Below are 26667 nucleotides of genomic sequence, written 5' to 3'. Positions count from 1 at the left end.
GAAGAAGGAAATTGTTTCATTTGTGACAACATGGACGAGCCTAGAGGACATCACGCTACGTGGAATAAAGAAGGCACGGGAAGACACCTGCTGCCTGATCTCACTTATGTACGGATTGCCCCAGTTGAACTCATGGAAGTAGAGAGTAGAAGGTGGTCCCCGGGAGCTGGGCTGGGGTGGAATCAGAGAGCTGCATCGAAGGATACCGCACTTCAGTTAGACAGGAGGAGTAAGTTTGGCAGATCCGTTGTACAATATGGTGACTACAGTTGCTAAAAATGGATTGCATATGCAAAAATTGGTAAGAAAGTGGATTTTAAATGTTCTCTTAACAGAAAGATAACTACGTGATGTTACAGATGTTAATTAGCTTGACCTAGCGATTTCACAGGGCATATTAAAATACCATGTTGCACACCCTAAATATGTAGAATTTTAAACTGCCAAATAAAATAAAGTAAAACATTAAAATAAAATTTAAAAAAAATATTATTTTGAAACAGAAAAACTGTAGAGTTTAAAATATGCCTGTTATAGAATGGAAAATTCTATTTTATATGTCATGACTTTTTTTTTTTTTAAATTTTTTGAGACAGAGTCTGGCTCTGTTGACCAGGCTGGAGTGCAGGGGCGGGATCTCAGCTCACTGCAGCCTCCATCTCCTGGGATCAAGTGATTCTCCTGCCTCTGCCTCCCAAGTAGCTGGGACTGCAGTGTGCGCCACCACGTCCGACTAATTTTTGTATTTTTAGTAGAGATGGGGTTTTGCCGTGTTGGCCAGGCTGGTCTTGAACTCCCAGCCTCAAGTAATCTGCCGCCTCTGCCACCCTATGTGTTGAGATTACAAGCGTGAGCCACCGCACCCGGGCACATTGCCATTTTTCTATTCTCAAGAAACATTTGTGATGCTCTGGGTGTGTTTGTGTGTTTCATTAGTGTGTCAGTATTTGTAAGAAATCACCAATGAAGCTTCGTGAACTCGAGTTTATACCATGGGATCATTTTTATTATAATCAATGTTTTTCACACACACACACATATATACACACATACACATCTAAAATGAGTCAGATTCTCTGATTACTCTTATGTTCATTACGTAAACTCCAGTTTAGAATATTTCATCTATTTAATCTGCAATTTCTAATATGTTGGCATAGGTTTGCCGCCTGTTCCATTGTTAGTTTTTGAAAATGTGTGTAGGATCTGTAGGGCTGTCTGCTGACTCACTCCCATATGGAAATGCGTGCCTGCTCTTTCTTTCTCTTGCTCATTGTAGTTAGAATTCATGAGTGTGATTCATGTTTTCAAGAATGAGCTTCACTGGCTTTGTTGAATTTTCAAGCTTTGGTTTTTCCTCATGAACAACTCCTCTTATTATTGTTATTATTCCCTTTCTTATGCCTTCATTTGGAATAACTTGTTATTCTTCTAAATTTCTTTTTTCTCTTTTTCTTTCTTTCTTTTTTTTTTTTTAATTTGAGATGGAGTCTCCCTCTGTCGCCAGGCTGGAGAGTAGTGGTGCGATCTTGGCTCACTGAAACCTCTGACTCCCTGGTTCAAGCGATTCTCCTGACTCAGCCTGCCAAATAGCTGGGATTACAGGCACGCCCACCACCACACCCAGCTAATTTTTGTATTTTTAGGAGAGACAGGGTTTCACCATGTTGGCCAGGATGGTCTCGATCTCCTGAACTCGTGATCTGCCCGCCTCGGCCTCCCAAAGTGCTGGAATTACAGGCGTGAGCCATCGCGCCCTGCCCTAAATTTCTTATAGGAAAGCCAAGATCATTCATTTCCTACTTTTTTTCTTTTCTAATTCATTCATTCGTGGCTTGTAGTTTTCCAATTTCATCGTTTGATGTGTAATATTTACATTGTGATTCAGTTTAATGCACTTTCTGACTTAGTTTTCTCAGCTACTTCATTGATTATTGAGAAGTCTGTTGCTTTATTTCAAAATTGTAGAGATATTAGTTATTTATACTGCAGAATTGAGTGACCCCTAAAAGTTCCCAGAGTCTCCTGGGGTAGATCCAGGCTGGCTGGGGTCCAATGGTGTCCACTGGGGGGCAGCTCCCATGCATTCCAGACTCCGTGGAGTGTGGGGTCTGCGTCCCCCCCTGGGCTAGTGGATGGCCAGAGTGGCGTAGATGCTGGGCACCGCTGGAGAGGGCCCTTCCTGGGATGGAGGAGGCTCAATTGCCTCCCATCTGAGGGTCAAGCTGTTCAGCTGGGCATAGGTCACATCCTGGGGGGCTTCAGATGCAGCAGGCTGCAGGGGGGAGAGTGAGAGGGAAGGAACGTGGTGGGGGTGGGGGAGGCCTGGGGGTCTGGAGAGGAAAGGACTCACCTCAGTGTCCATCTGCCTGTCCTCTTCCGCCTGTCTGTCCTTTGTGTCCAGGAATTCTTCGGACAGTGGGGAAGGAGGGGAGGCCATTTCTCTCCTAGGTCTGGAGTGTTTCACCTTGGCATACGTCACTGCTTGGGGGTCTTCATCGTGTGGGCTCTCCTGGAGAGAGACAGTGGTGGGGGGTGTCCTTGAATCCTCCTGACCCCCTGGAGTCAATTTTCCTCACTGTTCCCCGGGTGATCCGATTACATCCCTTTCCTGATGGAATCTCAGGGACGCCCTAAGGCCGTGGAGGGTCTGGCTGCTCCCTCCCTGTGGTTCTGGCCTCTGCTCCTCACTCTGACCTTGCCCATTTGGCTGCAGCCTCATGTGGCCTTCCTGCAAGAGCTCGCTGCTGCCTCGGGGCCTTTGCACAGCTGTTTCCTCTGCCTACAGGGGCTCATCCATTAGAGGATCGTGTGGCCCCCTCCGTCCAGGTTTCTCAGATGACAGCTGAGCAGACAGCCCTCCCCTTCCATTCAGTCTGGCCCCATTGCCCCACACTCTCTGCCCTTTCCCTGGTTTATGTTCCTTACAGCACGTTGCACTCCTGGACACGGCGCATTTATTTGCATTTTGTCTCCCACCATGAGGTGAGCTCAGGAGGCGGGGGCGGCTTTGCTCCCTGCTGTGTCTGCAGCTCCCATGGGGAGCCCAATCCACAGTGAGCTCCCTGGGAACACTCGCTGGATGAATGAATGAAGGGGAGCCCAGGGGACCGGGGTGGTTCATTTATTCCTCATCCTCCTGAGGCCTGGGGAGCGCTCTAACAACCAGACGGCCAAACAGAGGATGAGGAGCAGGAAGGGGACCCGGGAGGAGGCCCACGAGGTCCCAGGACAGCAGGAGAGAGTGAGGTCACAGCAGGCGGGAGGCAGCGTGCTGGACAAGGAGGAGTCCACCGTGACGATGCTGAGAGCCGGGGGAAGGAGGACAGAGAAGTCCTGCAGGATTAGATCTGGCACCAGGAGGCCTTTGGTGGCCGGGACAGGGGCGGGGCCTCACCCGAGTGTCCAGCTTCACTCCGTCCTCAGGCTGTGTGTCCTTCACGGCAGCATCTGCTGGGGCAGAGCAAGGGGTTCGTCTCTTGGGAAGGTTCCCTGGGACCTCTGAGTCCTGCCAGCCCCTGCTCAGCTCCCACATGGGGCCACTGAGATGCAGGGAGGGGCTGCAATGTCCCTGAGGTCCCACAGTGTGGGGTGAGATCATCTCACCCTGAGCCCCAGACCCTTTCCAGCCGGTGCCGCTTTCCCCATTGCTACGGAAACTTCGGGGCCCCCATCTCCCTCCTGGCTGGTCACCTCTTCCTCTCACTCACAGAGGTTTTCTTCCTGGGCATCGGCAGCTGGGCTGGACCTGGGGGAGGAATGGGAGCTTTGGGGGCAGTGTATGGGCCACGAGCGAGTGGGAATCTGGGGTCTTCGGACAGAATTACCTCCTCTGCAGGCCTCTGTCTGTGGGCTCTGGCCCCACAGCCCCTGCAGGATGTTGGAAATCAGCCTTTCTCTGGGCTGGGGGAAGAAGGACAGAGCCTCAGCCCTGGGAACATTGGAGCCCCCTTCGCCCCGCACACACAGCTCAAAGGTAAGGAAGGAAACCTGAAAACACTCCTGCCTCCATGTTCCAAATACCTCATGAGATGGACAGAGCCCAAAGGACACTTTACATTTGTAGATGGGACTGAGCCCGGAGGACACTTTACATTTGTAGATGGGACTGACATTAAGTGCTTTCTCCATTCACCTGGTGAGAAATGCTGGAACAGTTTCTCAAAGCTGCATTTGCCCAGAGGTTTGGATTCTCTTTGGCTGTGCCCTGAGCCCACCCTCAGTCGGCCCTCAGGGTCCCCCCATTCCCTACTCACTCGATGTCCAGCGTTTGCCCTGACGTCGGTGTCGGAGGACGAGGAACAGGAGGAGGAGGAGGAGGAGCAGGAGGACGACGGCCACCAAGATGCCGATCACAACCCCCAGGTGCCTTCCCAGACCTTGAGCACGATGATGTCAGGGATGGGGGTGATGTCATTGAAATGAGCGCCTACTGTGTGCAGGTGACTGCTGGACCTTCTATTCACCACCTCCAACCCCCACAACAGTCGTGCAGCACAGAAACATCCACCCCACCCACTCTACAGATGAAAAACTGACGCTCAGAGAGGGGAATCGCCTGCCCCGGGCCCCCAGCCAGGAAGCGGCAGAGCTGGGAAGGGAACCCGGGAGTCTGACCTGCAGCCCTTGTTCCTGCACCAGAGCCGAGTCCCGGAGCTGCAGGGAAAGAGCCTGACTGTCTTGAACCATGACTCTGCTCCCCTCCCCTGCCCCAGGTCACCGTCTCTGCTGCAGGTGGGACAGGACAGGCCCCCACTGAAATCGGGTCTGGGAGGTTCCCTGAGGGGCCTCCTCTCCCAGGAGGGCACAGCTGGGAGTGAGAGCTGAAAGGAACTTTCCCACCTGCAGGCCTCTCGCCTTTACACTTGGAGAAACTGAGGCCCAGGCAGGGGAGGGGCCTGTCCACATCACCACCTCCAGAGGAGCCTGAACCTAGGACAGAACCCACCCCTGCCTCCCCTGGACCCCGCCCACCTCCCACTCAGAGCCCCCACTCACCACTCTGGGGATCCGACCCGGTGGGGGTGTGGGGCTGGTCCTCAGGGCCTGCTGGGTCAGGATAGGGAGGTGAGGGCTGGGGCTGCCCTGCTCCCCACATCAGCCCGGCTGCTCCTCCCCCAGGCTGGGCCTCAACATCTCCCTCTGCCTCGACCCCCCGCCCCTCACCAGCCCAGCCTCAGAGCCCCTGGGAGCCTGTGGCCCCTCCTCTGGCTCTGCCTGGCTCCCTGGAGGGAAGCTCGTGCCCGAGTCTTTGAGGGGAATGGGATTCTCTGGGAGACCCAGGGCTGCCCTGGGGGAGGCCGCACTCCCTTGAGTCCAGAAGCCTCAGGGACTCACCAGATGTGGAGGTGGGGCCTGTTGTGGGGGAGCTGGGTCCCCCAGAGGGTCCTGGGTAAAAGAGTGAGAGGAGGCTGAGGAGCCGGGGCTTCCCTGAAGTCTCCACCTCAAACCAAATTTCTCTACATGGGCCCTGTGGCCTCCCCAGCCCCTCCCTCCACCCACCTCTCCTGTCCATGATGCTGGCGATACCCCTGAGTGTGGGCAGGCCTGGGAGGGCCCCGTTCTCCTCCTTCCCTCTGAGGGTGAGTCCCCCTCTGGCTGAGCCCCTCTCAGACCCCCACTCACTCCATCCCAGACCAGAGCTCTCCTGGGGCAGCGCCTGAGCTGAGCCTTTGAGCTCAGAGAGGACAGGGTCAAGGCCCCCACCTGAGACCACGAGCTCCAGGGGCTCACTGGGGTGAGTCAGCAGGTAGGGGTCGGAGTTGAGTGAGCCGTAGCACCTGTAGGTCCCCGCGTGGGCTGAGGTCACAGGACTCATGGGGAATTCAGCCTGGTACTGAGGAGATTTCTGTGTTGATCTTAGATGGAGGGGGGCATCAGCTGCTCCTGCCTTGGTCAGAAGGAAAGTGTGGAACTGCTGCCATGACTGACACAGCAGGGTCACGTTCTCTCCTGAGGCCACTGTGGGGCCCGGCTGCACCGAGAGGGAGGGTCTGTCAGGGATCTGTCCTAGAGAGAAGAAGGATGGGTGAGGGGCTGCCCCACCTTGTTCTGAGCTGACACCTCCCCAGGCCTCTCCCTGGGACCCTCAGTCTCTCTGTCTCTGTTTTCTCTGAGTCTCCCCTCCCCGCCCACCCCTGTCTCTCTCTGTCTCTCCCTCCCTTAGGACCCCCACACCTCATCCCGGCCATCACCACCTGGTGTCCCCCAGCAGGGCCTGTGCGGAGCCTGGGTCCCTGACTGAACCCGCTGGGCTCCTCACCTGTGATCAGGATGTCCAGGGGGTCACTGGGGGCCGACCACTCGGAGGAGAGGTTGTGTGCACCGTAGCATCTGTACTGGCCCCCGTGGGAGGGTCTCACAGGGCCCAGGGTGAAGTTGGCCTGGGAGAGCCCAGCCTGGGGCTGTGCGCCAGCGAGCTGGAGGAAGTCACGTTCCCCGTCCTTATACAGAACAAATCTGTCGTAACCAGCATCAGAGCCACACTGGAGGGTCAGCTTCTCCCCAGGGGCCACGACAGGACCCGGCTGCACTGAGAGTGATGGCTTCTTAGAAACACCTGGGAAAAGGTGCTCATGGTTTCCAGGAGCCGACCCTCAGGCTTCCCCACAAACCCTCCCTCTCCCCCGGGGCCTCACCACTGCTGATCTTCCTGTATCTCTGGCCCCAGGAGCCCTGAGACCTCTCGCCCCAACATCATCCCACCTGGAGCTGCCCTGAGACGCGGCTCCTCCCCACCTGCCTGGAGACTCAGGGAAACTCAGGGAACTCCAGGCAATGCTGTGAATTTCTCACCTAGGACCAGGAGCTCCAGGAGATCACTGGGTGAAGACCACACATAGGGAGAGCTCGAGTCATAAGCATAGCACCTGTACGACCACCTGCGACTCGGGCTCACGGGGCCCACAGAGAAGATGGCCCGGGATGACCCACGGGCATGGTTCAGGCATTGTGGGTGTTCATCTTCTCCTTCCTTACACAGAATGAAGCCGTCAAATTCCACCTGTGAGACACACTGGAGGGTCACATTCCCTCCTGAGGTCACCACAGGGCTGGGCAGAGCTGAGAGGGTGGGTTTGCTGTAGGCTCCTAGGAGAGAAGGAGGCACCGTGTTAAATGGGGCTCCCACCTCCCACATCATCCCCAGGGCTGGGCTGTGAGAGCGGAGATGCCCCTGAGAGCCGACCCCCTTCCTGAGGGCAGAGCCTGGGGCTGGGACCCCTGAGTGTCCTCTCACCTGTCACCACCAGCTCCAGAGGGTCACTGTTCTCTGACCGGCCTGCAGTGTGGCTACCATAGTAACAGCGATACCGCCCTGCGTCTTCCCAGGTGATGGGTGGGATGGGGAACTGGCCCTTCTTCACAAGCTCCTGTGGGATCCGTGTAATCCAGGATGCTGTTTTCTTTTCTCTATATAGACGGTACTCCTGGGTCTCCTGGCCCCCCTGACACCTGAGGGTCACAGGACTCCCCTGGGTGATCACAGAGCCTGGCTCAGCCCAGAGGGTGGGCTTGGGGAGGGACCCTGGAAGGAAATCAGAGTTCAGATTCTAAGTCATTTCCCACCCAACCCAACAGATTCCAGCTCTCAGGCCAGGACTCTCCAGACGCCCCCATCAGTCAGTCCAGAACTGCTATTCCCCATCCCCAGCTGCACGGAGGTGGCCCCTTGTCCCCAGTGAGGAGGAGGGACCTGGGACAGCTGGGGACAGACTCACCTGCCTGCACGTGGGTCCTGGGGCCCAGACTCAGCCCTGGAAGAGAGTTCCCTGTGAGGGATTTGTCCCCTGAAGCCTGAGCAGGCCCTCCCCTCCCTGGGATCTTTGTGAGCCCCTGGGGTCTCCTTAGGGACCAGAGTTTTGCTGTGGGGTGAGGTCCCTCCTAGGTTAGAATCTCCCTCCCTCTTCAAATCTCACCGAGACAGATCAGGACCATGAGGATGGGGGTCATGGCGTCTCCTCCCACTGCCCTGCTCTGCGGATGGATGAGCCCTTGGTGCTGGCAGGACAGAGACACACAGGGTGTGGCCAATCGGAGGCTGGGTCCTTCTTGTCATGGGGTTTTGTCATCTGCAGCCACACAGGAAGTGGAACTGCCCTCCCCAGGAGCCTGGCTCTCATTCCTTTAGGGCTGAGGTGGGGGTAGTCACTAGGCCCTCTGCATCATTTCAGACAGTAATGGGCCCTTTCCTGACCCCCAGCCACTGTCTGTCTGGTTTGTTTTCATCCCACAGAGAGCCAGGATGTAGCAGCAAATAAAACTGGTGCCTTCCTGTGTCTGTCCTTCCAGATGAGGGTGAGTGGAGGCATCTCCTTCCTTCTCACAGCCTCCCCCAAGGTCTCCCTCCCTCCTTCAGCCTGTCCATCAGCACAGCGTTGTGGGGTCCTTACCATGGCAGTCGTCCCTTCAGCCCTGGAGATGCTTCAGGGAAGACCCAGGTCCATGCTGCAGGCAGACTTAGATCAGCAGAGACGCATCTTGCATCTGGCTGTGCCGTCCAGGCTGAGCTGCGTGTGGCAGCGAGCACAGAGGAGAAATGCAGGGAAATAGGGAAGAAAAGTTGACTTCTTTCTTGACACTGGATTGTGGGTTTTCTTTCAACCAAATAGTCCCCTCTCAACTTCCCCTTTTTAAAATATTTTGCTACAGTGTCCACCCCCACCCACCGGGAACAAACCTCTGAGTCTTTCCTGCCTCCTTGGTGCCCCTTGCTTACTTGGCCGTCCCTTTGCACCTCAATCCCTGTTCAACGTTTTGGGAACAATGACTTACGTTTGAGCTTTGATTTGGGGAGTGGGAGAGGGAGTTTATATTTATTCAACGACTGGTTATCATCCACTGCCTACATGACCTCGGGCGGTAATGAACCATCTCTGAGGCTCAGATTCTTCCTTTGGCGACTGTTGTCACAAATCCCACTCGTGACAGTGGTTGTGGGGTCAGTGGTGCTGGAACATTGGGAGGGGCTCATTTGTGCTTGATTTCCAGACGAGGGTAAGACCTGAGGTGTTTGGGACGTGAGAGGATCTTGGTGTTGGACTCCACATTCTGTAGGTGATTGATGTGTCCACTCTGGATCTCACATCTGACCCTAATGGATAGATGGACGTGTACTATTTCTGAAATACCCAGAGCATCAATGTCATGAGCAGAAAAAGAGATGTGGAAGTTCCCAAGTGTAGATGGATCCACAGGAAAGAACAGAGGCCACAGGTGAGATGCCACAGGGACCTGGGACCATCAAGGGCTCATTAGAGTGGAGGTTTCCACCACTGAGTGGAGCCAGGAGAGGAACCTCGGGATCTGCAATGACAGTGAGGGGCTCAGGGCTCCAGACCAAGATGGGAGGCTGCATCCTCCAGCTACACCTGAGGCTGGAGTGGACCCCAAGCAGCCCAGGGGAATTCCCTCAAGGGAGTGCACCAAACTGTCCAGTGATAGAGCTGCTGGGATTCCAAAGAAAGAAGCACTAAACACCAGGGTGTGCATAGAGCATTTATTAGGGGGACTTCCATATAGTGAGGCGCCCTCGTCTCCTTGCCCAGTGTCTCCTTGTGGAGCTCAAGGATGTGCTTCCACATAGCAGTTTTTAAATTACAAAGTAATTTTAAAACTCCTGGAGAAAATGAAAATTATTCTCCAATGAAAGACAAGCACATTGGGACTGGATTTCCCAAGAGTAAAAAGTGACAAGAAAATGACTGGGGGTTGAGGTTGAAGTTGGCTGAGTGGAAAGGGCTGGAGTCTGCCTACTCACTAAGAGGACCCAAAATAGCGAGTAAATACCAACAGGTCAAGTGGATCTTCCAAGAGGATGTTGGGGTTCACCTGAGAAACATGAGGACACAGAGAGGAGAGAAGAGAAGAGAAAATGTGGGAGCCAGGAGAGGCTCCTAACATGGGGAAGGGGTGAGTGAGTGAGAGATTCCCTAACACGGGGAAGGGGTGAGTGAGTGAGAGGCTCCTTAACAAAGGGAAAGGGTGAGTGGGTGTGAGGCCCCTGGGATCCACACCCCTGTCTTGGCCCTTTACAGTCCTGGTCACAGGAGAGCCCCTGACCCCCCTTGGCCTGCAGAGGCACAGGGAGTTCCTGGAGATGGTGCAGAGGCGCCTCCGGAGCCCACGTGGAATCCCACAGGCTTCTGATCCCTGAGCAGCCTGGGTCCAGCTGCCACTGCCTTAGCAGGGAGGGAGGAGGCCAGGCACCTCTGTGGGCCCCAGAATAAGCATGACAACTGGGGCACGGGAGCAGCCAAGCTGAGCACCACACAGCTGCCCACCTCTGTTGCTTCCTGCGAAATGGGGCTTCCTTCCTGCTAATGGGGCTTGCCAGCTGCAGGGCCCCAGTGCACCCGTCCTGCCCCCACCCGAACACCGTGGCTCTGGCTCGGTTCCTCTGAAAGCCCAATGCTCAGAGGCCCCTGACAAGCCCTTTGCAGTCACTGCCACCTCTGCCTCTGCCCCTGCTGCCCCAGGCCCAGGGAGGGTGTGAGGAGGCCTGGCATTTTCGCGTGTCCCCAGAGCAAAACCGAGTGACACTTCTTCAGGAGGGAAGTGTGAGCGGGCCCTGTGCCCCACAGCTGCCAGTCTCCAGTGCCCCAGCCGAGGGTCCCTGCCCTCCCTAGTGACAGGCCCACAGCACAGCTGCCCTGCCCCCACCTGGACATTTCAGCTGTAGCCCCCAGCCCTTCTGAGAGCCCAGTCCCCACAGGTCTGTGATCTGCCCCAGGCTCTACCACCTGAGCCTTCTGCCTGCCCCGCCTGAGGGTTCTGCCTATGCCCTGGGGACCAGCCCATCCCTCCCCATCACAGCCAGCATTTGAACCCCGGAGCAGCTGAAACCCAGTCCAGCCCCTTCAGGACTCACACACACTGTCCAGCCGGCCACCTAGGGGCCTGCAATCTGGGAACTACCTGCCCTTTCCTACCCTGCTGACACCTGACCGCTCACCCCAGGGCCTGAGGTCGGGCCCACTCAGCCAGCAACACCACCACAACTGACGTCCACTCTCCCATCCAGAGAGGCAGAAGCCCCACATCCCACCTACATGAAGCAGCTACCACGTCAGACAACAGACAGCTGCTCAGGGTCTGCACTGGGCTGAGGGAGGAGGCTCTGCCTTGGAACCACGCCTGCAGAGAGTGGCAAGGCAGGTGTTTCCCATGGCCCTCAGCCACACTGTGGCCTGGGGAGAGACAACAGTGTGTGTCTGAACTGAGACTCATGAGCCCTGGAGCACGGGTGTGATAGGGAGACAGACAACGTTCCTCCCTATGGGACTGGAAACGTGTAGCTCCTTCACCCCCCGCAGAGACCTCAGGGCATTTCATTAGAAGCTGCTCCAGCCATGTCCATCAGGACTAGTGCCTGCACTCATCACTGGGATATCTGTGGGCAAGCTGGGGGTTCCAGCTCTGCCCAGGGGTGTTCCCTCGCCCCCGTGGAACAGGAAGCTCAGGGCACCCGACACTCCACGGTCCAGCCCTTCCCCTGAAACAACAGTCAGCACCTCAGAGGAAACACACCAGGTCCATATCCACCTGCTTGTGCTGAGGGTGGCTCTTACCCTTAAGCACCAGCTCCTGGCCTGCAATCTGAGCTGCACAGCCCGACACAAACCCTGCTGAAGAAGCACCCAAAGCTACGGGAAAAGCCAAAAGACCCTTCCCAACATGCTCTACAGTCACCCTCCCTGCGGGGCTGGGGAAAAATGTGCAAAACAAATCCCATGCAAACAAAAATAAATTCGAAGAGAGTAAGTGGAGGCCTCTCCAGATGAGAAGGAATCAGTGTAAGGATTCTGACGCCGTGAAAAATCTGAATATTGTGGCACCACCAAAGGATCGCACTAGCTCGCTAGTGATGGATGCTGAAAACAATGGAAACTCTGAAAGGACAGATAAAGAATGAGACTGAGACAAAAACATTACAAAGAATCAATGAAATAAAAAGTTGGTTTTTTGAAAGCATAAATAAAATTAACAGATGGCTAACTACACTAACCAAAAAAAGGAAAAGATTTAAATAAGCACAGTCAGAAATGATAAAGCTGACATTACAACAAACACCACAGAAATACAAACGATCATCAGAGATTACTTTGAACAGCTTTATGCACATAAACTTGAAAACCTAGAGAAATGAATGAATTCCTAGACACATACAACTTCCCAAGATCGCACAGGCAAAAAATGGAAACCCTAAACAGACCGATAACAAGTAACAAAAAAGAATCAGTACTAAAAATCTTCCAGCAAAAAAGCCCAGGAACAGGTGGATTCACAGTCGAAATTTGCCATATATACAACGAAGAGCTGGTGCCAATCATAATGAAAGTATTCCAAAAAATCAAGGTGATGGGATTCTTTCCTAGCTCATTCTATGAAACCAATATCACCCTGATAGCAAAATCAGACAAGGATCCAACAGAAAAATAAAACTACAGGCCAAGAAACCTGAGGAACACAGGTGCAAAAATCCTCAAGAAAATGCTATTAAACGGAATCTAACAGTGTATCAAAAACATAATTCATCATGATCAAGTTGGCTTGATTCCAGGGAAGAAAGGATGGTTCAATATATGCAAGTCAATAAAAGTGACTCATGACATAAACTAAGAACAAAAAGCATAGATCATCTCAATAGATGCAGATAAAGCATTCAAGAAAGTCCAATATCCCTTCATGATAAAATCCCTCAACAGACGAGGCATGAAAGAAACATACCCCAAAATAAGAGCCTTATATGACAAACCCACAGCCAACATTAAAATTGAATGGGGAGAAGTGAAAGCATTTTCCCAAGAAATGGAACAGGACAAGGATGTCCACTCTCACCACTCCTATTCAACACAGTACTGGAAGTCCTAGCCAGAGCAATCAGGCAACAGAAAGAAAGAAAGTGCATCCACATTGGAAAAGAGAAAGTGAAATTATCTGTGTGTGCTGATGACACGATCATATACCTAGAAAACCCTGAAGATTCTTCCAGAAGACTCGTAGACTTGATAAGTGACTTCAGTAAAGTCTCTGGATAAAAAAATCAAGCTACAAAAATCAGTAGCTTTTCTATACATCAGTACCATTCAAGCTGAGAACCAAATTAAGAACACACAAACACAAACACACACTGAGGAGTATATTTAACCAAGGAGGTGAAAGACCTCGGAGTATATTTAACCAAGGAGGTGAAAGACCTCTACACAGAGAATGACAAAATGCTGATGAAAGGAATTGTAGGCAACACAACCAAATAGAAAAATATTCCTTGCTCACAAACGGAAAGAATCAATATTGTTAAAATGACCATGTTGCCCAAAGCATACTACAGATTCAACACAATTCCTATCAAATTACAAATGTCATTTCTTTAACAGAATTAGAGAAAAAGCAATTTTTAAATTCATTTGGAACCAAAAACCAGCCTGAACAGCTAAAACAATTCGATGCAAAAAGAACAAAACAGGAGGCATCACATTGCCTGATTTCAATTTATATTATAAGGCCATAGTAACTAAGACAGCATTTACTAGTACAAAAATATACACAGACGTCAAGGGAACAGAATAGAGAAACTAGAAATAAAGATACATGCCTACAACATACTGAGCTTTGCTAAAGTCAACAAAGTAAACAATGGGGAAAGGACACCCTATTTAATAAAGGATGCTGGAAAAACTGGGTAGCCATATGCAAAAGAATAAAACAGGAGCTTTATCTCCCACCATGTACAAAAATTAACTCAAGATGAATTGAAGACCTCAATGTGAGACCTGAAACTGTAAATCCTAAAACAAAACTTGGGAAAAATTCTTCTGGACATTGGTCCAGGCAAAGAACTTATGTTAAAGACCCTTAAAAATGCAACAAACCCCCGAATAGACAAATGAGACATGATTAAAATTAAAAGCTACTGCACAGCAAAAGAAACAATCAACAGAATGAACAGACAACCTACACAATGGAAGAAAATATTTGCAAATTATGCCTCCAACAAAAGACTAATGTCCAGAATCTGCAAGGAAGTCAAAGAATTCAACATGAAAAAAAAAAACCACAGACAACTTTATGGAAAACTGAGTAAAGACCGTCAACAGACATTTCTCAAAACAAGAAATATAAGTGGCCAACAAACACATTTAAAAATGCTCAACACCATTAATCATCAGAGAAATTCAACTTAAAACCACACTGAGTATCAACTTACATCAGTCAAAATGGCTACTTTTAAGAAGTCAGAACCAACAGATGTTAGCAAGATACATGGTTGGTAGGAATGTAAATGAGTTTATCTTCTATGGAAAATAATATGGAGCTATCTCAAAGAACTAAAAATAGAACTACCATTTCACTTAGCAATCCCATTACATGGTATCCAGCCAAAGGAAGTCATTATATTAAAAAGACAATTGGGTCGGGTGTGGTGGCTCACGCCTGTAATCCCAGCACTTTGGGAGGCTAAGACAGGCAGATCACCTGAGGTTGGGAGTGTGAGACCAGCCTGGCCAACATGGTGAAACCCTGTCTCTACTAAAAATACAAAAAAATAGCTAGGCATGGTGGCGAGCATCTGTAATCCCAGCTACTTGGGAGGCTAAGGCAGGAGAATCACTTGAACCCAGGAGCCGGAGGTTGCAGTGAGCAGAGATGGCACCATTGTACTCCAGCCTGGGCAACAAGAATGAAACTCCATCTCAAAAAATAAAAAAAAAATAAATAAATAAGACAACTGCACTCATTATGTTTGTTGCAGCACTATTCACAACAGCATAGACATGAAACCAAACTAAGTGCCCACCGACGGTTGATTGATTTTAATAGTTACTTGGTTCATATGCTCCATACGCCAGCCCCACCTGGCTCGCATACAAAGCATATTCACTGCTTCATCTGGGATGCTGCACTTGGTGTTTTATTGGGAGAGTTGGCTAGTCCCCTTCTCAGGGCCAACAGACCTTTCAGTGGCGTTTGTCTGGTCCACTGAGCTGGTTGTTCTCTCTGGAATAACCTCCTGTGCATTTGGATCTCATATACTCATCAGTGATTGTTTAATAGTGAGCTACGGGTCCTGCATCAATCCAAACAAGCTCTTAAATTCTGAAGCATTTAAAATTAAGAATGTGGGCATGAACCCGGGAGGCGGATGTAAGCCCAGATGGCGCCACTGCACTCCATCCAGCCTGGGCAACAGAGCGAGACTCCATCTCAAAAAAAAAAAAAAAAAAAAAAAAAAAAATTAAGAATTTGGCCCTTAAAGTGGTTATTTTTTACAATCTACTACATAGATTATTTTTAAGAAACTGATGATAACAATCTAAAAAGTAGAACAATTCCTTTGCATTATACCCTCTGGTTTTAATAGTTACTTGTTTTTGCCCTTCCTCTGTATCAAGTATCTTCTTGGTAATCACAGGTCTCAGAGTTAACTTTTGTTGTCCTGGCTAAATTGTTCTTTTTATTTAGTTTTATCTCTGTAATTTTTTCTTCATTTTAAAGCAACTGTTAAACAGTTTCTTAACTAGAAAAAAACCTACTTTTTTTTTGCAAAACCCGTATCCTTGTGTTTTATATGCGTCACCAAAAACATTTTATACTCCTACTATTTTAATTTAGTAACCCAAATTTCAAGTGAAAAAAAAAACGAGGTTTAACATAACATAGCTCTAATTACTGGAGAGAGTTTTAAGATTAAATTTACTAAATTAATTTTACTAAATATTAAAATTAGGTGAATTCAAGGGCATCTTAGCTAGTGTCTGCCAATCTGATAAGGACTTACTTTTTTTAAAAAAAGACAACTGATGAGCTGTTTCATGTAGTTTGGTAGTGAAGTATCACTTCCAGATAACACATGTGAAGATACAGATATAACAGGCATACAGAATAAAAAGAGCAGGTCTAAAAGATATTTCATTTTTCTGTTTTTAAATAAAAATTCCTCTCTTACTTTAGATAATTAATAAAAGTTACAGAAGCCAACACAAGGTGAAGGAGAGAGCTATCATCCAAGGCCTTTCAAAAGAGAAAAAGCCGAACTTTGATAAATTCATTGGAAGAATTTCAAAAAGACAGATTATAGAATTTAAAAATTAAAAACTTTTTGCATTAAGAATAAGTTAATATTTTAGTAAAACCTTGTTTTAACCAATTATTTAGTTTTGTATTAGTGTGTGTTTTTTAAATATCAAAGACCCATCTGTAGAATGACTATTATAATTTATTTCTTAATCATAACCAACTACATTATACAACCTTTCTTGTTTTAAAAAAAGTCTTATTGTGACTTACAGAGACCACTTACAACATGCTTAAACTGCCTGTTTTGTCCTAAATATCCCTCTTTCTTGAACTATCAGTTATTTTATTTCAGGACAAAAATTCACTACATAAGACTTTCTTGTGTAAAATTACTTTCCTTTTCATCTTTTTTACCAAAATTCCTCTTTATATTTATAACTGTCTTTACATCTCTTATTTCCTGGTTCCATTTATCTTGTTTTATACATAACTTTTTAAAAAGCTTTGAATTAAACACGGATATTTATCTTTTAATAAGAATTGTTTTTTAAAAATGTTTTCCTGTAATTTTTAAATTATAAATTACTCAGCTAGTCAATTAATATCTATTATTTAATATAACTTTAGATTGTAAATTATGTGACAAGTTTGTTTATAGGCATTTATTCCATTGCATTTACTTGATAAACTTATTTAATTGTTTACCTAGATTATTTATGAACACTGTGACGGTCATCACTTAAAGTTAATTGCCTGTTAACCAATGTTATAAACTATGAATTTCAGGTGTTTACCTAAGTAAGGGAACTTATGGTTAAATATAAAGTTATTTTTTTAAACCAATATCTCAGTAGTCAGCTGTTTTCATTTAACCAACAATATTACATGGCTTATTTATTAAAAATTATACAAGCAAAGATCATTCTGTTTTGGGCTGGGTTTATAATTTTGTTTTGTATGTGTCAGGCTGCTCTTGAACTCCCAACCTCAGGTGATCCACCAGCCTCGGCCTCCCAAAGTGCTGGGGTTACAGGCATGAGCCACCGTGCCCGGCCATGTTTATAGTTTTATAACCCTTATGGCAAATGTTATACTATTCTGCAGGGATAAGCACAAAACCACTTATGCAATAAACGCAAACAAAAATGCTAACAATTCTTAAGACATTTCTAATCTTATTTTACCAATAATTTTAAAGCCAGCTTATTTATTAAAGATTTTACTTAAGTGAACTTGAAGAAGCATCTTGTTCTGATAAAGTATTTGATTTAAGCACTTTTATTTTCTTTAAGCCAATTAATTAGAGCTCTTTTGTATATTTTTAGTAGTGAAACATTATGTACACCACACACAGATTCATGGACGCATTAGGCATGCTGATAGAAGTACATCTTATAGATTCAAAAAACCTCTTTTTTTCCTATCTCAAACTTTCAAACTCTTTTTTTTCTTTTTTTCTTTTTTTTTTTTTTTTGAGGCAGGGGCTCACTCTGTCACCCAGACTGGAATGCAGTGGCATGATCTCGGCTCACTGCAACCTACATCTCCCATGCTCAAGCGATTCTCCTGTCTCAGTCTCCCAAGTAGCTGGGATTACGAGTGTGCCACTACTGCCTGGCTAAGTTTTGCATTTTTAGTAGAGACAGGGATTCACCATGTTGGGCAGGCTGGTCTTGAACTCCTCATCTCACATGAGTCACCTACCTCAGCTTCCCAAAGTGCTGGGAATACAAGTGTGAGCCACCACGCCCAACCCTTTCAAACTCTTCATAACCTGTTTCCTTACCCCAGACAGTTGTCAGCTAAATAACCCTAAATTTCCATGTTACAGGAAACACTTTTTAGGAGAAAAAATCAGCAAAACTTACATCTCAAAGTACAGAGGAAGAAGTCTGGTGTGTTAGAGGGAAATTAAAATGGGTTCACTGCCAATTAAACATAAAATTATAGAAATCTATCATAAAGGCTTTTAAACACACACACACCACACACACACACACACACACACACACACACACAGACATACTGTAGCTTTTACTTCAAAACTCTAGCCATGAGATATTAATATAAATTTACCAGCTTGCAAAAAAAATTTGGATCTAAACAGTGGTTTTTATCTCAGTAGAAAGGTAACAGCAGATGTAAAGCAGGCAGAAAAGAAAATAGAGAAAGAGAGAACTTAGGAACTCTATAGCGTGCAAGCCGCCATTAGGGCTCTCTTACCTTGATGTAAATGTGCACAAAGACCATACTATTTTTGTTTTACACAAACTCCAGCAAGCAGAGGCACCATAAAACCAATGGAGTGCCCACAAGGGGGTCACTCTTCTTGCTTTCTCCTCATTCTTAGATTATTTGTTTCCCACTTTTTCTTTTCTTTTCTTTTCTCTTCCTCCTCTCCTCTCCTCTTCTTTTCTTTTCTCTTCTCTTCTTAAAGGAGGAAGTGAGCTGTGGGCTAGAGGTTTGTGCAGTGGGTCACAGTGTGCTGGTTGTGGGTGGGACTCCACAGGGTCTCACCACTGAGTCATTTCTTCCCTCTCATGTGTCTCAGTTTCTCTCTCCGAAGGTCTAAACACCTCCAGGAGGGCCCAAAATGCAGAGTGACCAGCTCCCATATGTGCTTCCTGGACAAGCCTTTTTAAAACTCATTTTGTTGGGTGTTCCCTGTAGGCCACTCACATCACGATGGGGTCCACCCACCCCCAGACACTCCCACAAGCCCCCCTCATCACTTCCCACATTTTGGCTGGGAGGAGCAAAATGCCCTTTCTTTTTTAAGCTGAGGAGACACAGTCTCTCGTTTCCCTATGAAAACAACAGTTCAGTTCCTCATGCAAATGTGAACAGACAAGCCAAATCGAGATTAATTTGGGGAGAAAAGCAATGGAGAAGACCCTTTAGAATGTATCTCCCAACTAGAAGTAGGATCCTTAAACAACAACTTCCTAGAAAGAAAAAGAAATAGTAGATCAGAATAAATAAAGGGCCGTCAACCAAAGGGAGGTCGGGGCTCAGGAGGACTTACCACTTCTGGCAGAGAAGAAGCTCAAAATCCTGGAGGCTTTCAGTGGGCCCCTGCTGGTACCTTAGCTCCAGGTTGAGACAACTCCTTTGAGGTCCTGAGTCTTATCTGAGGCCTCACGTGTTCAGGCACCAAATTATTGTGGACAAAAAGAGTCAAACTCTGTAATATATTAAAAGAGATTTTTCTGAGCCAAATATGAGTGATCAGCCCTCAGAAGGTCCTGAGAACATGTGTCCCTTGACTTTTTAATAATAGCCATTCTGACAGGTATCAGATGGTATCTCATTGTGGTTTTGATTTGCATTTCTCTCATGATCAGTGATGTTGAGCTTTTTTTATATGATTGTTGGCCACATGTATGTCTTCTTTTGAAAAGCGTCTGTTCATGTCGTTTGCCCACATTTTAATGTGGTTGTTTGTCTTCTTCTTGTAAATTGGTTTAAGTTCCTTAAAGATACTGGAGAGTAGACCTTTGTTAGATGCACAGTTTGCAAAAACTTTCTCCCAGTCTGTAGATTGTCAGTTTACTCTGTTTACAGTTTCTTTTGCAGTGCAGAAACCCTTTGGTTTAATTAGATCTCATTTGTCAATTTTTGCTTTTGTTGCAATTTCTTTTGGCATTTTAGTCATAAAATCTTTGCCCGTGCCTGTGTCCTGAATGTATTGTCTAGGTTGTCTTCCAGGTTTTTATAGTTTTAGGTTTTACATCCATCAATCAATCCATCCTGAGTTAGTTTTTTTGCATATGGTGTAAGGAAGGGGTCCAGTTTCAATTGTCTGCATATGGATAGCCAGTTATCCCAACACAGTTTGTTGAATAGGGAATCCTTTCCCCATCACTTTTTTTTTGTCAGGTTTCCTAAAGATCAGATAGTTGTAGGTGTGTGGTTTTATTTCTGGGTTTTCTATTCTGTTCCATTGGTCTATGTGTCTGTTTTTGTACCAGTACCATGCTGTTTTGGTTACTGTAGCCCTGTAGTATAGTTTGAAGTCAGGTAACATAATGCCTCCAGCTTTGGTTTTCTGTTTTTGTTTTTGCTTAGGTTTGCCTTGACTATTTGAGCTCTTTTTGGGTTCCATATGAATTTTTAAATTTAAAACTTTTGGTTCCATATGATTCTTCTAGTTCTGTGAAGAATCTCAATGATAACTTAATACAAATATTACTGAATCTATAAATGGCTTTGAGCACTATGGCCATTTTTAAGATATTGATTCTTCCTATTCATGATCATGGAATATTTTTCCATCTGTTTGTGTCATCTCTAATTTTTTGAGCAGTGTTTTATAGTTCTCCTTGAAGAAATTGTCCACCTTCCTAGTTAGCTGTATTCCTAGGTATTGTGTGTGTGTGTTTGTGTGTGTGTGTGTGTAAACTGTAAATGAGATTGCATTCCTGATTTGGCTCTCGACTGTTATTGGTATATAAATGCTAGTGATTTTTGCACATTTATTTTGTATCTTGAGTCTTTGCTGATGTTGTTTATCAGCTTAAGAAGATCTCGGGTTGATGTTTGGGTTGATGTTTTCTAGATACAGGATCATTTCATCTGCAGCAAAGATAGTTTGACTTCCTCTCTTCCTATTTGAATACGCCTTATTTTTATCTCTTGCCCAATTGCCCTGCCTAGTATTTCCAATACTGTTGAATAGGAGTGGTGAGAGAGGGCATTCTTGTGCCAGTTTTCAAGTGGATTGCTTTCAGCTTTTGCCCATTCAGCATGATGTTGGCTGTGGGCTTGTCATAAATGGCTCTTATTATTTTGAAGTATGTTCCTTCAATACCTAGTTTAACTAGAGTTTTTAACAAGAAGTCATGTTAAATTTTATCAGAAGGCTTTTCTGCATCATTAATATAATCATGTGGTTTTTTGTTTTAGTTCTGTTTATGCGATGAATCTGTTTATTGATTTGTGTACGTTGAACCAATTTCAGGCTCATTATTGGTCTGTTGAGGAATTCAGTTTCTTCCTGGTTCAGTCTTGGGAGGCTGCATGTGTCTGAGAATTTACCCATTTCTTTTAGATTTTCTAGTTTATGTGCATACAGGTGTTCATTATATTCTCTGATGGTTGTTTGTATTTCTCTGGGGTCAATGGTAACATTCCCCATGTCATTCGTGATTGTGTTTATTTGAGTCTTCTCTTTTTTCAATTAGTCTAGCTAGCAGTCTATTTTATTATTTTTTTCAAAAAACCAGCTCCTGGATTTGCTGATCTTTTGAATGATTTTTTGTGTGTGTCCCAATCTCCTTCAGTTCAGCTCAGATTTTGGTTCTTTCTTGTATTCTGCTAGCCTTGGGGTTTGTTTGCTCTTTGTTCTCTAGTTCTTTTAGTTGTGATGTTAGGTCATCACAACTAATGTGATGTGGACATTTAGTGCTATACATTTTCCTCTTAATACCCCCTTAGCTGTGTCCCGGAGATTCCGGCATGTTGTATCTTTGCTCTCATTAGTTTGTAATAACTTCTTAATTTCTGCCTTAATTTCATTATTTACCCTGATGTCATTCCGGAGCAGGTTGTTTAATTTCCATGTAATTGTATGATTTTAAGTGAGTTTCTTAGTCTCGATTTCTAATTTGATTATGCTGTGGTCAGAGAGTGGTTTGTGCCGATTTCAGTTGTCACAAACTGAATTTGCTGAGGAGTGTTTTGTTTCCAATTATGTGATTGAATTTAAAGCATGTGCCATGTGGTGATGAGATGAATGTAAATTCTGGTTTGGGGGTGTGGAGAGTTCTGTAGATATCTATCGAGCTGAGTTCAGGTCCTGATTATCTTAGTCAATTTTCTGTCTTGATGATCTGTGTCCTATTGTAAGTGGGGTATTAAAGTCTCCCACTATTATTGTGTGGGAGTCTAAGTCTCTTTGAAGGTCTTTACAAATTTCTTTTATGAATCTGGGTGCTGCTGTGTTGGATGCATAGATATTTAGGAAAGTTAGATCTTCTTGAATGGAATGAATGGAATTCTCATGGGAACGTGATCAAGGTTCTAAGATCCATGAAGGTGTCAGTTTGAGTGATACACTTTTTTTTTTTTTTTTGAGACAGAGTCTAACACTGTCGCCCAGGCTGGGAGTGCAGTAGGGCAGTCTCGGCTCACTGCGACCTCCTACCTCCCAGGTTCAAGCGATTCTCCTGCCTCAGCCTCCCGAGTAGCTGGGATTACAGGTGCTTGCCACCATGCCCAGCTAATTTTTGTATTTTTAGTAGAAACGGGGTTTCATCATGTTGGCCAGGCTGGACTCAAACTCCAGACTTCATATAATCTGCTGGCCTCTGCCTCCCAAAGTGCTGGGATTACAGGCGTGAGCCACTGCACCCTGCCTTGAGTGATATACTTTTTTATCTGCAACCACAAACTCTTAGAGATCATCACAGGTAGCTGGAGAAAAATGTAAGACCAGACCATTTGTAATTTCCCTTGGTCCAGACAATTGTTGGTCCTATGAGAAACTGAATCTGGTACTTTCTCAATGTGAACTAGGAATAGTTTCACTTCATGGGAAATTGCAACCTACTTATTTTAGAAAACTGAGTGATATTAGAGTATCACATCCTGTTTGTACTTCTCCATGGGGTGTAGAAAAAAAGACAAAAAGGGTTTTGTGTGATACTTGGGAGATGTGAGCTTTTATAAAGACAAATATATATATACACATATATACACACGTATAGTTACTATTAGAAGTATCTGGCATGAGAAAAGAGACAGGGAACCAAGATTCTTCTTTATAACACCTTTTTCTGACCAAGAATGGAACAGAAACACATACTTCTTCTCGTCAGACACCAAGACTCAGGGCTGTCTCCTTGCTCTCAGGCCAGTAAAGAGTCTCCACTTTCCACCTATAGTTCTTACAGTTGAAGCCCAGTTGTCCCTACATGCCTATATATACAATCACATTTATAGGTGTTTTAAATTTCAAAATCTCTAAAACGTGGGCCTCTTCCATTTTGTACTTGAGTTTATATTGCTAAGATGCATGCCTATTAATTTTTAGTTCCATATTATTATTATTATTGTTTTCAACTTTTATTTTAGAATGCGGGGGCACATAACACAAGTTTGCTAGAAAGGTATATTGCGTGATGCTGAGGTTTGGAGAACGAATAAATCCGTAGACCCAGGTAGTGAGCATAGCGCCCAACAGGCACTTTTTCAGCCCTTGCCCTCCTCCCTCTCTCCCCACTGTAAGTGTCTCCGGTGCCAGGGCCAGACTCTGTCTCAAAGAAAAAAAAAATCACAGGAAACATCCTGTTGTTATAGGCACTGACAAAGTGTTTACAGCTAAGTCCTTGAACGCAATTAAACAAAAACAACAACTGATGAGTGGGACCTCATTAACCTACAGATCCAGTGAAGGCCTAATATTCAGAATCTAGAAGCAACTTACACAAATCAGCAAGCAACAAAGAAAGAGCCCCATTAAAAAGTGTGCAAAGGACATGAACAGACACTTATCTATGTCCACATGTGCCCAGTGTTTAGCTCCTGTTTACGAGAATGTGCTATGTTTGGCTTTCTGTTTCCACGTTGCATCACTTAGGCTAATGACCTCTAGCTCCATCCATGCTGCTGCAAAGGACATGATTTCCATTTTGATTGCTGTGTAGCATTCTATGGTCCATATATCCAATCCATTGTTGGATGAACACCTGGGTTTATTCCACATCTTTGTTATTGGGAATGGTGCTGCAATAAACATATAGGTGCATCTGCCTTTTTGGTGGAATAATTTAGTTTCCTTTGGGCATATACCTACCAATGGGTTTGCTAGGCCTAATGGTAGTTCAACTCTTAGTTCTTTGAGAAATCTCCCAACCGCTGTCCACAATGGATGAACTAATTTACGTTCTCACCAACACTTGTTCCATTTTCTTTGCAGCCTTACCAGCATCTGTTATTTTTTGACTTTTTAATAATAACTATTCTGAGTGGTGTGGGTATCTCATTGTAGTTTTAATTTACATATCCCTAAGGATTAGTCATATTGAAGATTTTTTGATATGCTTCTTGGACATATGTGTGTCTTCTTTAGAAAAGTGTCTGTTCACATCCTTTGCCCACTTTTTAATGGGGCTGTTTGTTTTGTGCTTGTTGATTTGTGTAAGTTGCTTACAGATTCTGAATATTAGACCTTTGCTGGATCTGTAGGTTTATTAGGTCCCACTCATCAATTTTTGTTTTCGTTTAATTGCTTTTGAGGACTTAGCTGTAAACACTTTGCCAATGCCTGTATTAAGGAAGATGTTTCCTATTTTTTTTTTCTTTGAGTTGGAGTCTGGCTCTGCTGCTGAGGCTGGAGTGCAGTGGTGCGATCTCGGCTCACTGCAACCTTTCCCCACCAGGTTCAAGCGATTCTTCTGCCTCAGCTTCCCAAGTAGCTGGGATTACAGGCACCTGTCACCGTGCCAGGCTACTTTTTTTTCTTTTTTGTATTTTTATTAGAGACAGGGTTTCACCATGTTTTCTTCTAGGATTCTTATAGGTTGAAATCTTGCATTAAAGTATTTAATCTGTCTTGATTTAATTTTTGTATATGGTGATATGTAGGGGTCTGTCCAGTTTCATTCTTTTGCATATGGCTAGCCAGTCATCACAGGATTTTTTTTTTTGAATAGGGAGTCTTTTCCCCATTGCCTATTTTTGTTGGCTTTGTTAAATATGAGATGATGATTGTAGGTGTGTGGCTTTATTCTGTTTCATTGGTCTATGTGTCTGTTTTTGTACCAGTGCCATAATGTTTTGGTTACTGTAGCCTTGTATTATAGTTTTTTTAAAAAAATGTATTTTATTTCAATAGCTTTTGGGGTATGAGTGGTTTCTAGTTGTATGAATGAATTGTATAGTGGTGAAGCCTGAGATTTTACTACACCCATCACCCAAGTAGTGTACATTGTACTTGGTACATAGTATTTCATTACTCACTCTCCACTCCCTTTCTCCCTTCTGGGTCTCCAGTGTTCATTACACCCCTTTACAAGTCTTTGATTACCCATAACTTGGCTCCCACTTATAAGTGAGAGCATATGGTATTTGGTTTTCCATTGCTGAGTTAGTTCACTTAGTGTCATGGCCCCCAGCTTCATCCAAGTTGCTGCAAAAGACATTATTTCATTTTGTTCAATGGCTGAATAGTGTTTTCTTGTGTATATGTGCCACATTCACTCATCAGCTGATGGACACTTACGTCGATTCCACATCTTTGCAATTATGAATTTTGCTGCAATCAACATTTGTATGCAAGTGTGTTTCTGATGTAACAATGTCTTTTCCTCTGGGACGTACACATTTGTTGGCTGCAGTGGGATGCTAGTGGGTGCAGGGGTGCTGGCCTCCATGTGGGTGTTCAATGCAGTGGTGTCAGCAAGACTGGGTAGGGTGGGCGGGAGCCCCACTGGCGTTCGTGTGCGCATTTGCACCGGTAGTGGTTTTAGCACGGTGGTGGGGCTCCGGCTTCACGGGACTGCGTGCACCCTCTGTGTGCACTTCCACGCTGGCGGCAGCTGCTGCTTGCGGTGGGGGTGGATCCGCTGGTCTCCCTGTGTGTGATCACACCAGTGGTAGTGTTGGCGCCGGGAGGGTGGAGGGCAGGTGGGTACTGGACAGGCAATCTCTGTACCTACGAATGCTCTGACAGCAGTCCCAGTGCTCGGGGGTCATTGGGTGAGTGGGTGAACTCACACCGGCAGCTGTGGCACAGCGAGGTGCATGTGCACACACATGCCGTTGGGGAGGGGAGAGAAGGTCCGCCCAGGAGCACATAATGCTGGCAAAGCCCTGGCAGCAGTGGCTGTGGGCGAGCGAGTGCAAGCAAAGTGGCTCGGGGACACTGAGGTGGGGCGAGGGAGTGGGGCGGGCTGGTGAAGTTTGCAAGAGTGAGATACACTATGTGAGATTTCCTCGGTTATAAATAGCCTTGGGGTTTTGGCTTTCTCAAACACCAGCTTTGGTAATGAACCGGCCATGTGAACAGACTCAGGACCTCTTGGTTATCCAGGGGGTTGCTGGCAATGGTGATAGCTGAGGACATGCACACGTGTTCTCCTTCCTGGGTGCTGTGTTATTGAGCCTGCGGATGCTGTCCTGCACGGTGTCAGTCGGCCTCCAGCCCGGAGGCAGTGGTTGCAAAAGCGCTCCACATCTTCGCAATTATGAATTTTGCTGTGTTGGTCTTCATGGGCTTTTTGCCTTCCTTATGTTACTCAAGGGAGGCTGTCCGGTGTCTCAGGCAAAGGGCGAGGCCATTGAGCTCCCAAAAGTCTTTGTCCTTTGTGTTAACCTACCAGGGTGGGGGTATGGGCAGAGGCAGGTGCGGGCTGGGTCAGCCTAGTCCGTGCTCTGGCTTTCCAGGTGCTAAGTGGGTTCAAGCGAACCCTCCCCAGTAGCTGGAATTACAGGCGCACACCACACGCCGGGCTAATTTTTGTATTTTCAGTAGAGACGGGTTATTGTCATGTTGGCCAGGCTGCTTTTGAACTTCTGACCTCAAGTGATCTGCCTGCCTCAGCCTCCCAAAGTACTGGGACTACAGGTGTGAGCCACTGTGCCTGGCCAAAGATGGAACTCTTATTTCCAATGTTGGAACTGTCAAATAGGACCTTTATTAGTGGAATT

At 46.4% G+C, this 26667-nt stretch overlaps 1 protein-coding gene across 51 annotated transcripts; it reads right to left on the bottom strand.

The window, feature by feature from the left end:
• Positions 1–979: 979 nt before the first annotated feature.
• LILRB1 (leukocyte immunoglobulin like receptor B1) lies at positions 980–19326 on the bottom strand. Of its 51 annotated transcripts, none has more exons than XR_010153433.1 (18): positions 19043–19299; positions 18241–18962; positions 8391–8507; positions 7917–7998; positions 7719–7754; positions 7238–7525; positions 6796–7089; positions 6263–6559; positions 5707–6009; positions 5338–5388; positions 4999–5046; positions 4618–4656; positions 4257–4379; positions 3828–3903; positions 3607–3748; positions 3398–3450; positions 2354–2512; positions 980–2275 (listed from the first exon to the last, which is right to left on the bottom strand). XR_010153433.1 is itself a non-coding variant. In XM_063800103.1 (18 exons), the coding sequence occupies exons 3-18, from the start codon at positions 8391–8393 to the stop codon at positions 2129–2131; spliced, it is 2040 nt and encodes a 679-aa protein (XP_063656173.1). In that variant the 5' UTR covers positions 8394–8507; positions 18241–18962; positions 19043–19326; the 3' UTR covers positions 980–2128.
• Positions 19327–26667: the final 7341 nt, after the last annotated feature.

This window comes from Pan troglodytes, chromosome 20, assembly GCF_028858775.2.
Source record: "Pan troglodytes isolate AG18354 chromosome 20, NHGRI_mPanTro3-v2.0_pri, whole genome shotgun sequence".
Lineage (NCBI taxonomy): Eukaryota > Metazoa > Chordata > Mammalia > Primates > Hominidae > Pan > Pan troglodytes.
This window is presented reverse-complemented; position numbering and strand designations above follow the sequence as displayed.

Bases quoted from the DNA above. Each gene is read 5' to 3' on its own strand.
- LILRB1 (XM_063800103.1), bottom strand. The intron at 4,380-4,617 runs GTCAGACTCCCG...ATCGTGCTCAAG, and splicing joins TGCAGGAACAAGGGCTGCAG to GTCTGGGAAGGCACCTGGGG. The intron at 2,276-2,353 runs GTGAGTCCTTTC...TCCCCCCTGCAG, and splicing joins ACAGGCAGATGGACACTGAG to CCTGCTGCATCTGAAGCCCC.